This window comes from Gouania willdenowi, chromosome 5, assembly GCF_900634775.1.
Source record: "Gouania willdenowi chromosome 5, fGouWil2.1, whole genome shotgun sequence".
Lineage (NCBI taxonomy): Eukaryota > Metazoa > Chordata > Actinopteri > Blenniiformes > Gobiesocidae > Gouania > Gouania willdenowi.
Window position 1 is genome coordinate 25365016 of NC_041048.1, and position 15865 is coordinate 25380880.

Genomic DNA, 15865 nt, shown 5'->3' on the forward strand with positions numbered 1-15865 from the left:
GAATGTGGTCATTTAACATGTTTTTGATACAAATTCCATCTTCAAGGCTTGCTAGTCTGCTGACACCTTTTCCTATATAGTTTAAAGTTAATAAAAATATACCTATGCCTCATCCATCCACCTTCTCAACCCTCAGTCACCATATTCAGGATTTGGGATGACTGATTAAAAATACACTGCACTCAGAGTGAAATGTGAAAGAGCAGGTGAATTTAAAAATGCTGATTAATTCAACGCATTTTTGAATACTGTATAAAATGGAATGAAATCAGTTGAGAAGCCACATGACATTCTAGCCTTCAGCATTGCTTCTTCTTTTTCTCTTTTTTTTTGCATAAGATAATATCATCAGCCTTCTGCACTAGTTTTGTTGTTTTGCTGTGTTAGAGTTGCAGGATTGGTTGATTTCCCTCACCCCCACCCCTTACCTCCAGCTATGCTTTCTCTCTGATGAATAAATAGATATGGAGGAAGTACTGAATAATAGATGGATCACAGCTTTCAGCGTGTGGGAGATGTAAACAACTTTCAACCAATTAGTGCGGGATACCTTTGCGTAGCTAAACAAAGAAAATGGCACAAACTTTCTCCTGACCTTAAGTGCACCATGCTTTTAAAATGTGTTAAATCATTGATTTTTGTTGAAGCCAAACTATCCAACAAGTTTTAATTGTGATGTTTTGTTACAAATCGTGAAAGTGTTTCCTTCAGTCTGTTCTGCACCACAGAAACATGTATGTCTTACCGGCCGGGGCTGGGGGTTGTTCCTGCGGTGAGCCGAGGTTGGTCGAATTTCTACCCGCTTAATTTGTCCAGGAGGGCCAAACTGCTCCTTGTACACTGTGGTGTAGAGCCCAAGATCCATATTCACTTGCTTTTTGTCCAATCCAATGTCCACTGCTGGCCCTATGAGGTCCAGGCACACTGCAGCATCCTTTACCTCCCCTGGTACCTGTTGGCTCCACCCCTTCCCTTGTACCTGTGTTCCTCAGTCTGCTATTAGTTTGACTAGCCCACCTATTTAATGTGTCAGTGGTTTCTCGTTGCTAGGATGCACTTGTCACTCATTTCTTGTCCTCTGTGAAATGCATGTAAAACATTGCAGTGAAGACATGGTCTATGGTTCTCAGACATAAACTGTCTTTTACTGTTGTGATAAATCAGCTTTATTGGAAGTAACGGAGCACCCTTGCTTAAGCAAAACAGGTTTCTGCAATCCGAGCACTAGCCACTAATCCTTCAAAAGCTCCAAGCCCCCTGCTGAGATGTGCATACCCTGGGTCATCGTTGGTTACACACATCCAACCTGGAGGCTTTCACAAAGACCGACCTCAAACACCTAAGGCTTACCTAGACAGTCAACACTTTGTAGTAAAAACACATTCAGTTTATTTAGATCTCTAGATCAGAACCAACAAGTGCAGGAATAGCTCTTCTAAGAATCTCCTACCCCCAGAACAAACACCCACCATCACCTCTACTCACTGTCAGCATGCCACACAAACATTAATAATTCACCCAGCGCTGTAGGGTGTCTTTGTGTCTCCAGCGCTCTGGCTGGGTTATCTGTGACAGCAACTGACTGTTATTCCACTGCAGTGGTTAGAGCTTGTTTTAAAGCAATGCTAAACTCAGTCCAATACATGTCAGCAGATGCAGAGCAGAAGATGGGCTGATGCTGGTCATGATGAGACAGGAACATCCATCATAGATGATCTGATAACATCATAACAGCATTGATTTATGTCGCTTTGATGCAACACCGTTTAAACGTTTTATAGATGTGCAGTCATTTCCTGTATTATCAAAGTCCAAACCAAGCCCACGTGTAAATAAAAGCAAGAGGTACAAAAAAATGTGTATAATTTCAGTGACAAGATTCACGTTGTCTTCTATGCACTGCCAGTGAAACACATGTAGCATGTGTGGTGTGGACTCTCGTCACAGCTTTAGTGGTTCGTCACAGTGTTTATTGGTGCTTGGATTTCAGTGAAGCTTTCAGTTTTGTGTAGAGGAACCCACAATTCTGCAATGAAAACAAAACAAAACAACGTATACAGTTTGTTTTTCTATAAATCAGCTGATTTTGAAACTGAATTAATTGCACAATATTCACTGTTGGTTGGAAGGAATCCGGTTTGTTCAAAGATAAAAGAAGAAAATCCAATAAACACACCTGGACTGCATAATAAATGATTCCCAGATAAGCTGCAATGCAGCCACCCAGGAAGAGGTCAAATGCTGCAGGCTTCACTCTGAGAGAAACGTGTTGTTAATATCTTAACATCTTATCAAAGTAAACATCATTTAAAATCCTCGACACAAGACACAACTGTGCACATGTTTACCTGTACATCACTACTAGTTGGTTCATTTGGTCGAAAAAGGTGATGTCAGGGTCTCTGTGTAAGGAAACAATAGCAAGTATTGGTTTTAGGTTTTCCATCATCAAAAACAACATTAATGTGTGGAGTTCTCCTATTTTTCACATGTTGGTGTATAATTTATTTGTTTTGATTTATCGCCAACCAAACACCCTCTATTATGTTATGGAATTATCGCATTTTTTGACTGGTGAAGCTGAGCTGGTGAGTTAACGTGTAGATGTTAAACCTGTGTTAACTACATAAATGTTCATGTGTGCAGTTCATACAGTCGATAATATGTCCGTGTTGTTAATGTTGTGGGTGTGTTTGTTTTATGTCGTTACAGTTGATTACCTGGCTGGCAAACGACACGGTTACTGTGCTAATGATAGTTAGGGTTGAATGGAAATAAAACTGTTAAAAGACAGCAATCCGATGTCCGAGCTTGAGTGACACACTTTTCACCAGTTAAGCACACCCTTTACGGTGGGAGTTAGTGGATTAAAGTTAGTTAGTCCATTAAAACCGTACAATTAAAATTGCATTTTCAATGGTTTTTAAATGTGTGACCTTTTGTCCTGCCGGAATGTGTGTCTGCGGACTTGCTGCAGATAACGTTTGAACTCATGCTCCAGTGAGTTGACCAGCAGGGTGTGACTGGGCTCCTTATCCAGTAGCTGGGTGGCACGAGGGATTGATGTCAAAAAAGACATCAGGCTGGAAAGACGACTGTCCAAGAAATCCTGCATAACCGATGATATTATTGATTAAAGTATGACTTGGAATGAAATAATGGTTATTTCCATTATTCTCAAAATGTATGAATAATTCACAACTGATACAATAACATTAATAAATTAAATAATATTAATATTAAAAATGAAAATGAATGATAATTTAATTGATAATTCTTCATTTTTTAAATTATTCCAATATTTCTATTATCATGAAATCTGTTGTAGTGTGTCGAGTTAAACACCAGAGGTCAGCACTTGTCTTACCAGCTGGCCGTTAAACACCTGCACACCTTTTGGTGAACCCTTGATGGAAATGATGAAAAACGGATATAAGAATATATTACAAAGAAATTCAATATTTCTTCCTCTCATGCATGCACTGTTATGACATCACTTACCTTGAGTTTGTACATATACCGTGCTAGTGCTTCTGCTACAATGATACCATTACGTCTAAGCTTCCTGAAATCCACTTGTGACCTATGAGATGATATTCACATAATGGTGGGAAAATGCTTCTATTTTTTTTTTTTTTCTCATATGTATACAGCTTACATTGAGTCAAGGATGGAGCCACGGAGCTCTGATTTGGGATCTTCCAGATGAGACAATGTGAAGCCAAGGATCCTTCGAAGGCTGTAACGCTCATGCTCCCAAGATACTGTAGCCTCTACCAGGTTGATCTTCTTATGAACCAACCCTACCTTTACCCAAGGAAACCTGGATGATACCACCTGGAACCCCAAATAACACCAATGATAAAAGTTACATTATACTGCAACATGCCTGAATGACTAAATTAGGGCATGTGGCTCCTGGCTAACACTAAAAGCAGTTACCTCCTCCAGTTGCTGAATGAATGAGTACATGGGAGTGTCTGGTTTAGGAGGGCGGGAAACATGCACGTAGAGCTCGTCTTTACTGGCCAATGTATCCAAGCATAGAACAAAGGCCACATTGTCATGGAGCAAGCTGGACTCTGAATGCAAGAAAAAAAGAGTTTGTCTGACAAAATCTTGTTTTGCAAAGGTTTTAAACTCAAACACTCACCAGCATGATCTAGATTCTCTTCAATCCACCTCTTGGTGCCCAAGAAGTTGTATTTTCCACCTCCAGTTAAGGAGAACAATAAATGGTAGCTAAAACAACAAGAAAGGTTATTTTTTACATTTTGATTAAGCAGAGGTATACAACAGTTGCATGGAGTGCTGCATGGGTTTCTAGCATTTGAAAGTTGATTGAAAAAATGTTGTCTCTCTGGTGTTCTTCAGTTTGGAGATCCAGCTTAGAGTTTTGAAAAAATCTGAGGCACTCAGAGAAACTGTTGTTAAAAAGCCTTTAATCCAATAGGGCTGTATAATCATAAAAAACATGTTTCAGCCTAACAGGCCTTCATCAGGTCAGTAATAAAATGGCTGCCAAGCTGCTTCCTTTAAAGATTTTCAACAGGTCACATGACAAAATCAAAGGTTACACAATTAAAATCTGTAGAGCAGTTCATTCAATGATGTTTAAGAACAAGAAAAATATACTGGATCGATACACAGATATTTTCAAAACATGTATTAAATGAAGTCCCAGAAAAGCTGCAAAAAGAAAAGCTACAAAAAGGGAGAGAAGTCGAGTTCACATTTTAGACCTGGAAATTGTGTAGATTTTAATGAATATATCCAGAATAACTCTCTTTGGAGGAACATTTTTAATCTATCTCCTTCTCTGATTGAGTTTTGTATTTGCTCAATGCTGGATATTTTCAGAGAGTTGCAGCTACCATAATATATTAAATATATTACTGTCATTTATTTAAAAAGGGTTTTTATGTCAATGAGAGCACACATTGTTTACATTTGGTAGAGGGTGCAACAGCACCTGCCCTTCAACCTTTGTTATCCCGAGTGCACAAAGACATTTTTTCTTTAGAAGTGCTTAAGTGTGACAGCCTTCCTGTGGCCTTTCAATTAGAATATCTAACAAATAACAATTTAAATGGTATATGGACTTGATTTATATGGCGAGGTAGTCCCAAAGCGCTTCACAACATCAGCTCATTCACCCATTCACACAGCAATAGGACAGAGCTACCAAGCAAGGCGCTGCTCGACCACTGGAAGCAATTTAGGGTTCAGTGTCTTGCTCAAATACACTTCGACACACGAACACTGACAAGTATAGCACTGGGATCGAACGCCAAACGTCACGATCAGAAGACAACCCTTGGCCTCGACTGTACCACCTGAGGCACGGTCACCCATTTAGATCAGAGGACATTTTTGAACCACTGTCTTTGTTAACATTGGTCAAAGACTTTTTCCTCCAAGCTGCAGATATCGAGTTAGCAGAAATCAGACATCAAACTCACCAGCTCAGTGCTACAAGATAGAGAAACCATTGCACGTTTATAGTGCCCGTAGGTTATGGTAGGCATCCATGACACTACAACAAGTTACCAACACAATCCATCATCACTACAGAAACAACATCACCTCAAGGCATCTCAAAAGACAAGTGTACACAGTGTGGCACATGTAGCAGGTGTATGGTCTAGGTGTTATAAGTGAAGCAGTTAAATGATTTGTGTATTATTAATAAGTATTGATGATTAAAAAAAAAAAAATCATAATTGTTGTGACGAAAAATTCATTTAATACATTAGACTGAAAATCGATTTAAAAAAACTATAGGAATACTGCTTGGTAAAAAGTCTATAACTATGTTTTAGTCATTTATTCATCACTAAATTGCTTTTAAAATTTCTGTCCATAATAGTCAATAACCCCTAAGTTGCTCTTAATGGAGGATTAGTCACTTAGTCGCTTAGCAGCTCTTTGTAATTGGTGTGTAAGTAAATGGTAAATGAACTTGATTTTATATAGCGCTTTATCACCACACTGAAGCAGTCTCAAAGCGCTTTACATATCAGCTCATTCACCCAATCACTCTCACATTCACACACCAGTGGGACAGGACTGCCATGCAAGGCGCTAGTCGACCACTGGGAGCAACTTAGGGTTCAGTGTCTTGCCCAAGGACACTTCGACACATAGTCAGGTACTGAGATCGAACCCCCAACCTCTCGATCAGAAGACGACCCACTACCACCTGAGCCACGGTATGTGTCGAAATGGATGAATATGGCTGATAATGTGCTTTGGATCTAATAAAATGCTGATAAAAGTGCTTTATCAAGTTTATTTTCCATGTAAAGCTTATCTCACCATTTTTCAAAAAGTAACAACTTAGAAAACGTAGTCTGATAAGTAAAGATAAGCCATGTGAAAGCATGTGAACATGAGAGGACACAAGGTTTCTTGGTAAACCTTGAGTCCTCTTCGTGTTCCAAAAATGTGTATGTTAAATTGATTGGAGGCGTGTGCCATGTCGTCTACAGAGTACGCTAAATATCAGATCTCTAAATGAACCTACAAATGCTCCACTAAAGTATAAAGAAAGAAAGAAAAATGATACCAGAAATGCTAATGCTAACAACATGCTTATTAAGCACAACTGAGGGAAGTGCAATAGGTGTAGTGGAGGCCTGCATTTGATGCCAAATACAAAAGGTCAAGGTCGCAACAAGTGTCAAAAAACAAAATATTCCGTAGCTCGTCAAATATATATCATACAAGTTGGATGCTTACATTTATGAAAAGCTGTACAACACATCAGTAAAAAGATCAGTAGGGGTCAAAGTTCATGATGTCACAATGGGGAAAAAAACTTTTTTCCCTATAACTTGGCCACAAATTGAGATACAGTGCTCAGACTGGTACCATTGAATAAAACTTTCCTTCAATGTGTGACCTACCAGTAAAAAGATCGACAGGGGTCAAAGTTCATGACGTCACAAAAAAACACTTTTTTCCCTATATCTTGGCCACTGGTACCATTGAACAACATTTCCTTTCAATGTGTGACCTTGACCTTCACTCAAGGTCATATTTAAGGTCAAGGTCAGTCTTCTGTTTTTCCTGCATTATCACTTTCATTTTCATTCGTAAAAACAACAAACTTGTCAACAAATCAAGATACAGGTTGTCATTTTTGCCAATTTTCAATAGCCAAATACGTATTCACCTTGCGAATGCAGGTCTTGCCTTGTTCAAACAGGTTTTTAATGTCTTTAATTATTAACTTTTAACACTATCCTGTATAAAACTGCTAACCTGCACACCAAATCCATTTGGTCATGACTTTTCACTCACTTGGGTCTGGTGCTAGGACGGCTGTAGAGTTTCTGAAAGAGACGTGCCAGCTCCAATAGGATGGTGACTCCACTGCCATTAGAGTCTGCTCCATACGAAAGCCACTGTGTTGCAAAGCACACATATCAGTGTGAAGATATACACTTACACACTCACAAATAAAGCATTTATGCAATCTGACTCACTGGTGCTAAACCATAGGAGTCATAATGGGCCGTGATGACGATAGTGGGTGCATCTTCCACAGTTCCAGGAAGCACTCCCTGAAAAAGTAATGAAGCCACATGATACTGCTGTGAAAAGGCTCTGATTAGAATCTGAATTAAATACATAAAAGCTATGCCTCCAATGTGTGACATCCTTACCTCCAGAGTGACCACAGCATTGTTAGTGATGGCCTTAATAGGAGCATTGTTGCTCACAAGGATCTGGAAGGCTGTCGCTGTGACCATACTTCGGAGAACTGGCAGAACCAAAGGTGAAGGATGAGCTCAATCCTTTATAATCACTTCCTTCTTTCTATGATTAGATCTTTCCACATTTCCACTCCCCTGTTATTAGTTATCCTATTACCCTGAATGTTGTTGTGTTTCTTACTTCTGACAAATATTGATGAGGTCCGCGTGGCTGCCGTCTGTTTGATCTCTTCATACATGTAAAGCAGCTGTTCATCCTCATATGCCACATACACTGGCATGAATGTCTCCTTCTGCAAGATCTCACTCTCACTCACCATAAAGGACTAAGAGAAGAAAACAGGTTGAATATAAACAGCCTAAAACAGAATTAAATAACTTGCGCATAGCGCTCCCCCTAAAGGTCCCTTTTGGTAATGTCACTGTCACAAAAAGTCCGCAACCCTCGCCGCCTGCCCCACCCCACAGCTACATGTGCACCTTTGCTCTCCCAAGACGGTAGCAACCGATCACTGAAAAATCCTAATACAACAGTGACACTAAGAATGCTTTCACACATATAGTCCCATGTGAACAGTATGAGGAAGAGAGACAAGTAAAATAAATGAATGATGTGAGAGTAATACGGAAGGGAGTGTGGAAATGTGTGTGATGTGTTTGTTTATGTGCTGACAAAGCAGCTCTGAAAAAGAATGGATAGATGGACGGATAGATAGATAGATGGATGGATAGATAGATAGATGGATATTTGTGTGTGTGCTGCCTGATGGAGCGCTGGATTATGAGTGTGTGTGCATGGCTGTTGCTGTGACGACATTGTGTGTGATTGCTGTGTGTTGCTGCTGAGCTGTCACTGCATGGAGTTGCTCCGTTCCTCAGACAAAGGTCTTCTCTGCCTTTTTTTTGCTGGCTCCGCCATGATGTAAGTTTGAGAAACGTGAATTTGTAGACAACCGTGTGCAGCCACGGGGCTGGTCATAATCTAGCATTAGTTTGTATTGGGCTGTCGTAAAGCAGTACGTCTTGCCACCGGGTCGGAGGCATGGAAAGTTGCAAGTGCAGTTTCCTGGCCAGAGACAGCAGGGAGAGATGAAAGACCCCCCAATCACCCCATAAACACTTGTATTACCCTCACAGGGACTATGAGAAGGATTTATTAAGTTGAAAAAGATAGTTCTGCTATAACTCACTTTTAGCTTATATTCCCCTATAGTGTTTATATGACAATGAGTGAAATTAAAGAAGTAAATTTTTTTTTTTTTTTTTTTTTTTTATTTTCCAAGCCTCTTGGACAATTTCCTACCTGTATCCTGTCAGGGTGGATGCTGGAGATGTTTCTGGGCAGAAGGATTAACACAGCAGCAGCATTTTGTCTCTGGGCCTCTAAGCATTTCTCAGTGGTAAAGTCTTCCACCTTCATGATGACGCAGCGGCGAGTCAGTGAGGGTTCCTCTGCAGAGCGCGCCTCTGCCACCACGATGGCTCCAGTACAGCCTTGAAAAGGACACAATACATATCTGAATGAGATCTCAGCAAGCTTTGAATCCAAAGGTTTAAATGCTGCACACTTACACTTTATTATTGTACTATTATTTTACTACTATAAGCTAAATATACTATTTTGAAGCTACTTATAAACCTTTCACATGGTCTTTAACTCACAACAAAGTAAATATTAAAGAAACGGAAAAAATAGCAGTTAGACTGATACAGTTAATAACAATTATGCTTATCTATGATTCTACACTTATATTTAGAATAAATCTTAATAGATGATTGCAACAAAAGTGTTTAAAAAGAACACAGAATGCATGGATTAAAATGATATATTCTATTACTGATTGATGTTTGATGCATAATAAAGGTACATAACAATGTCAAGGCAAGTGAGTAAAACTATTTTTGAGTGTGTAGTAACAAAAAAACTGGATAAAAATTCCAAAAAGTAAACCTAGAGAGAGATAGCCATAATTTTATTTATTTTTTTAAACAAAAAACAATCTGACTCTCAGAAGGTGCTGCGTTAAACACAACATTTATTCAGAACTTGTGATGCATTGACTGCATGAGCTCTTGTCTGTCATGCACACAATACGTGTGGTCAAGATCTATGCAGAGTAGTGCCTACATTTAAACACAGAGGCTACATCAGCTGTAAACAGAATTTTTGAACTTCTCATCAAGAGATGATATTTCAGCATGACAGTCTCATTTATTTGGCAATTAATTGATTGATTTTTTTTTTTTTTTCTTAATGAGTGAATTGAGCCATGATTGTGGAGCATGAAGACTACTACATCAGTCAAGACCAGGACAATAATGCTTCCTTAAACTAAAAACATGGTTTACTAAGATTTTCGAGTTGATGTCTTTACCATGCTTCTGCTGTGCCATGTTGTACTGTTGCATCCTGTATGCTGGAAACTCATAGGAGGAGACAGCAGGGAGAGCAGAGCCAAGGAGATGCTGCACACAGAGCTGCAGCAGCACCAAAGCAGTGATACTCAACTCCATGATGTCAATGACGTGTTCTCAATCTGTGGGGGAATATTGACAGAGAAATCAGCCAGATTTCATGGACAAGCCTGTTTCTTCCACTGCATGAACACTTCTAATCTTTCTCCATTCCTCACTCAGCTCATTCATGCCTTTGTCACCTCAAGATTTGATTCCTGCAATGTCCTGCTGATTGGGATCCCTAGCAAACATCCTCCATAAACTTCAAGGTTTTAAGAATTAAAATGATTATCGCTATGTAATGTTTGCACATATAGGGAATTTTAATGAGAGGACATAAATTGGAACAGGTCACTCATCGTCCATAACCTCTGGCTAGGGTTGCCAACCGTTCCGTAAAAAACGGAATCGTTCCGTATTTAGAAAAAAATGGATGCGTTCCGTATTAAAGTAAGAAGGAACGCCATTTGTTCCGTATTTCTGTCAGAGCCAAAATGAGCAAACATTAATCAATGAACGAGAGAGGACGTTTTATTTTGAAACTGCACGGTATGCCAATTTCCTACTCTTGTGTTTTGTTGTCACCAATGAGATACGGGCACTTACATTCCCACTCAGCTCATTGGTCAAGATAGGCTCACTTCCTTGTAAGGAAGATGTGTCGGCGAAACAGAGAAAAACAAAGCAGCATGGACGACACCGGCTCGGAGAATATACAAGATTTGCCAACCAGTACTGCTTCTACAAGCACTGACAGTGCTACACCTCCCAGGAAGAAACAAAGACGTTTACAAAAATATCGAGTTGAATGGGAAAAGGATCACGCATGGCTGGGGAAAGTGCATGACAATGAATATAAAGCAAACTGCATAATATGTCGGCGCGTATTTTCAATTGCCCATGGTGGCATTCATGACGTGAAACAGCATGCAAGTGGTACTGGACATGTCGAAAGACAACGGGCCAACAAAACAAGGGGAAGCCTTGACCGATTTGTTGTCCATCAGGCAACTCCAGAGGCAGATGTGGTAAGTACTTCTGGTTATAGAAACGTGCAATGAATAAATGTCAGACTCAGCATGTTATTGCCAGCGATATTACAATAGGCTTTAATGATAGTCTACAGTAGGCTATCATTAATATTTTATAATACTTTATAAATAAAATATGATTGATTTATTGAATATAATTGCAATTGGTGGATTAATGCATAAAATGTATTTCCAAAAATAACTACAAATACATAGATAGGCTAATTGATGAGCACAAAGACCTTATACATTTCTAATAAGTTCAAACTTTTCATAGATATTTTCATATGCATATGCATATTTTCATGTGCAGACAGATATATATTAATTGCATGTTGGTAACCCTTGATGTAACAGAGTTATTGATTATTGTAACAGAGTTATTGAATATTAGTTATTCTGTAGATATAATATGCTTCTGTTTGTTAACCTGGGTTTAGTAATACACGTCGACTATAGGCTAATAAGATAATTTATTTTTTTCCTTCTTGATAGGTGACTGCTGCAGAGGTAGCTCATGTGTACCACACAGTCAAACATGGTTTAAGTTATAACTCAGCCGACTGTGCACTCAAGTTGATCACCCGAATGCTGAGTGACTCCAACATTGCCAAGAAGATGTCCTGTGGGAGGACAAAAGCTGAGGCAATTGTGAAAGATGTCCTGTCTCCAAAGGCGATAGAAGCTGTTATCAAACAGTTAAAAAGAGATGGTAATCCACTACCATTCTCTCTTCATACAGATGCCTCAAACAAAGGCAATCGCAAGATGTTTCCCTTGGCTGTACAGTTTTTCACACCAGAGAATGGGATAGTCAACAAAGTAATAGATTTTGTAGAAAATCCAGATGAGTCTGCAGAGGGAATAGTCAGATCAATCCAAAGCTCCCTTGACAACACAGGTTTATTCCTTGATCATGTGTCTGCATTCAGTGCTGATAATGCAAATGTCAATTATGGTGTCCACAATTCTGTCTTCACAAAATTGAAAGAGATCAACTGTGAGATACTTCGTGGCAACTGTCATGCACATATCATTCATAACACAGTGAGAAAAGCTCTGGACCAGCTTTCAGTGGATATTGAAAATATTGTCCTCAAAGTTTATGGCTTCTTCTCCATCTCTGCCAAAAGGAGAGAGTCTCTGAAGGAGTTCTGTGAGTTTTGTGATACTGAATTCCACGAAATCCTGCGCCATGTAGTGACCAGATGGCTGTCACTGAACCCTGCAATCACCCGCCTGCTCCAAAATTGGATGCCACTAAAATCATATCTGATTAGCATTGGTGAGGAATGTCCAAAGCGTCTTCAAACATTGCTGAGGTTGAGAAAAGACGCTCCTGGACCAGAGGAGGAGGCAGACATTGTAGAAGTGTACCTTCTCTTTTGCAGTAATATCATGTCCTTGTTTGAGGAGGTGGTGAAGAAGCTGGAGACAAACGTAACTTCGTCTGTTGACCTTTATTGCATCATGGAATCCTTTCTGAGGAGACTAATTCAGAGAAGAGATGATGGTTTCTACGGTTATCTCACACGACAGAGGCTCCAGCATCTCTCACCATCTGAAGCTGATGTTGCCAAGCAGGAGTTTACTGCCTTCTTAAACACTGCCATTAGTTACATCCAGAAGTGGTTTGACTTTTCAGAGGAAAACTGGCTTTTTCACCTGCAGCCCCTCTCTTTAGAGTCTGGGAAGATATCTTTTGATGAGATGGAGAAGATCACTGAGCGGCTTCACATGGTTAATAGGTAAGTTAGATACAAAATGCAAATGTAAACCATGTTTTACTATTGTTGATGATTATGAAAGTCCATACAACTCATAGAAATATTCAAATAAATACATGTATATACACACACAACTTTCTACACATATAATTAATTTAGTTAAATAAACTGCAAAATACTGTATAAAGTTCTGAAATGTGTTTTATTTCTGTATTGACCACCTTATGGCCTGTGTACCATTTATGACTAACACAACCTTTCTTCTCCTCTGAAAGACTTAACATCTCCATGGACAGCCTCTATGAAGAATGCATGACCACAAATAACCTTCTTGCACACCTCACCACAGTGGCCCAAGAAAAGGAACAGTGGCAACGCAAGGGAACAGCAGAGAGGTGGATGCAAGTTCTTTAGGCAACTGATCTCCCCAACATTCAGGCTGTTGTATCCTTTGTCCTCAGCATCCCATCTTCCACTGGGTTTGTAGAAAGGATTTTCTCCTTCATGAAAAGCAAATGGACAGATGTGCGGAACAAATGTTCCATTGAACTTATTAGGAGTGAGCTTATTGTCAGCCTCAATTATGACATGTCTTGCTCAGAGTTTTACTCTGCAGCACTGAAAGACAAACAGCTCCTTGCTGCAGCAAGAAGTCAAAAGAAATACCAGTGGAAAAAGTAGGTTATGTACCACTGAGCTCTTAGGATCCCAAGGTCATTCACATTTCTGTTTCAATACAAATGAACATTCCAGGCATTTCAGGTAAAAAGGTTTTTTTTGGCACAGTGCAATGGTTCTTTGAAATTGTCTTTACCATTTTGTACATTAACAGTCCTGTATTGCACACTGTTTTAAGTTAAAGAGGACTATTTTTTCTTAAGAGAAACCTTTTTTGCATTTTGCACATTCAGTCTTCATATCCCACTGTTTTTAGAACACGAGGACAATTCATTATTTAAAGGAAAAACTTTTTGTTTCTGTTTTTTTTGTTTTGTTGCTAGTTTGCACATTTTACAAGCTTTTAGAACTATTCAGAATAATTTCTGTTACAGAAATTATATTTTTTCCAGTGCAATAAATAGATAAATGTTGTAACAACAATTTATTTCTGTGTATTCCATGGAAGGAGGGGGGGGGGGGGGGGGGGGGGGGGGGGGTTACATGGTGGATTTGGGTGGGAGTTGTGCCGGGGGGGGGGGTCCTTGCTGTTGGGCAGGGGTGTTCCTTATTTTTTTTGTAGGGAGTTGGCAACCCTACCTCTGGCTCCCCCATCACCTAGAACAGTGGTTCCCAAACCTTTCACAGTCATGTACCCCTTCAGACATTTAATCTGAAACGATGTACCCCCTACTCCTGCACACTTAAAAAACAGAATAATGTAATGTCATATACAGCCCTACAATTAATTTTACCTATCCTGTTGAGGAATAATTAATAATAATAATAATAATAATAATAATAATAATAATAATAATAATAATAATAATATTTGCATTTCCTGAAGAAAATGCAAGTGAGGATGCAGGTGCCCATGTTGATTGCATTAGCATTGTCTAGCATTAGCATTAGCTTAGCAATAACCGAGCAATAACATTAATCTAGCATTAACATTAGTATAGCAATAGCATTAGCCTAGCATTAAAATTGAGCAAGTATTAGCTTTAACATAGCATTATCATTAGTCAGGCAATAGCATTAATATAGCATTAACATTAACATAGCAATAGAATTAGCCTAGTGTTAGCATTAACCTAACATCAACATTGACCTAGCATTAGCTTTAACCTAGCATTAGCCTAGCAATAACATTAGCCTCACATTACCATTAAACTAACATTAGCCTAGCAATAACAATAACCTAGCAATAGCACTAGCCTAGCATTAACATTAACTGCTCTATTTATATTCTAGTTTCCAATGTTGTCATTGTTTTTAATTTTCATTCACATACCCCCCATGACAATTTGCGTACCCCTGGGGGTACCCGTTCCCCACTTTGGGAACCTATAGGACCTAGAATCCAGTACAAGATTGTTCTTATCATTCTCTACTGCAGTGGTTCTCAAACTTTTTCTGTTGCATCCCCCTTTAAAGAATGAAAAAATGTCAGCACCCCCCCCCCCCCTTCCCCCATTGCAACACATTTTCAACAAAATGGGAAAAAGAACTTGAAAAAAAAAATTGTCCCTAATCTTCTCAGAAACTCATAGAATAGATATTTTAGAACACTAATAATATCAGTATTGATTACAAAGAAAAAAATATTCTATTTTTCATGCTCAAAGTTTAGCAAAGCCATTCTTGCATACACCCTGGAACCCTACAGTCATGACATCACGTCCCTACTGGGGGTGCGCCTCCCAGTTTGGGAACCACATTTCTACTGTATTAATGGCACTGCCTCTGAATTCAGCAGTACCTGAAAAAACCCAAAACAGTACAACTAACCTCAGCTAACCCCTCTATCCACCAGAGGACCGAAACCCAACTAATAATAAAAACAAAACAAAATTCAGCAAATTCTTTCAATTTTTTTATATATATATGGCATCTGTATTTCAGTCTTGATAAAGAATATGGAGCAAAATTTGCTCAACATTTTTTTTTAAACCCATATAATTTCAGAGAAATGCAAAATTATCTGTTTTCTACAGCTTTTTTTGGTCTTTTTCCTAAGGTCTCCAAGAAGAAGACCTTTCAATGGAGGCACCCAGTCAATGTGAATGTGCCGTCATCAGGTACGTAGCGATAGTGTCCTGCCAATCTCTCACCTGACTTGATGTTGCCCAGTCTCATGAAGTTCTCTGTCCACGGTGTTATCAACTTTGGTTTCCTCTCCTAACACTGCTGACGACTCCTGGGATACAAGGCAACTTATTAAGCTGCCATTCACCATCTGCTCCCCAGGGATCGACTTAGAGCTAATCAC

The 15865-nt window shown here is 39.2% G+C and overlaps 1 protein-coding gene and 1 long non-coding RNA gene across 2 annotated transcripts; one reads left to right on the forward strand and one right to left on the reverse strand.

Moving 5' to 3' along the window:
- Window positions 1-1483: 1483 nt before the first annotated feature.
- Window positions 1484-10235, reverse strand: LOC114463642 (nicalin-1). The gene is made up of 15 exons (XM_028447316.1): window positions 10097-10235; window positions 9025-9215; window positions 7903-8047; window positions 7671-7768; window positions 7491-7568; window positions 7306-7409; window positions 4154-4242; window positions 3943-4082; window positions 3659-3837; window positions 3502-3583; window positions 3368-3406; window positions 2937-3109; window positions 2349-2402; window positions 2177-2255; window positions 1484-2026 (listed from the first exon to the last, which is right to left on the reverse strand). Exons 1-15 carry the CDS (start codon window positions 10233-10235, stop codon window positions 1970-1972), a joined length of 1647 nt encoding a protein of 548 aa, XP_028303117.1. The 3' UTR covers window positions 1484-1969.
- A 2469-nt stretch (window positions 10236-12704) lies between these two features.
- Window positions 12705-13305, forward strand: LOC114463802 (uncharacterized). Its single transcript, XR_003674122.1, has 2 exons — window positions 12705-12957; window positions 13212-13305. It is a non-coding gene; the product is annotated as an uncharacterized LOC114463802 (long non-coding RNA).
- The last annotated feature ends 2560 nt before the right edge of the window (window positions 13306-15865 follow it).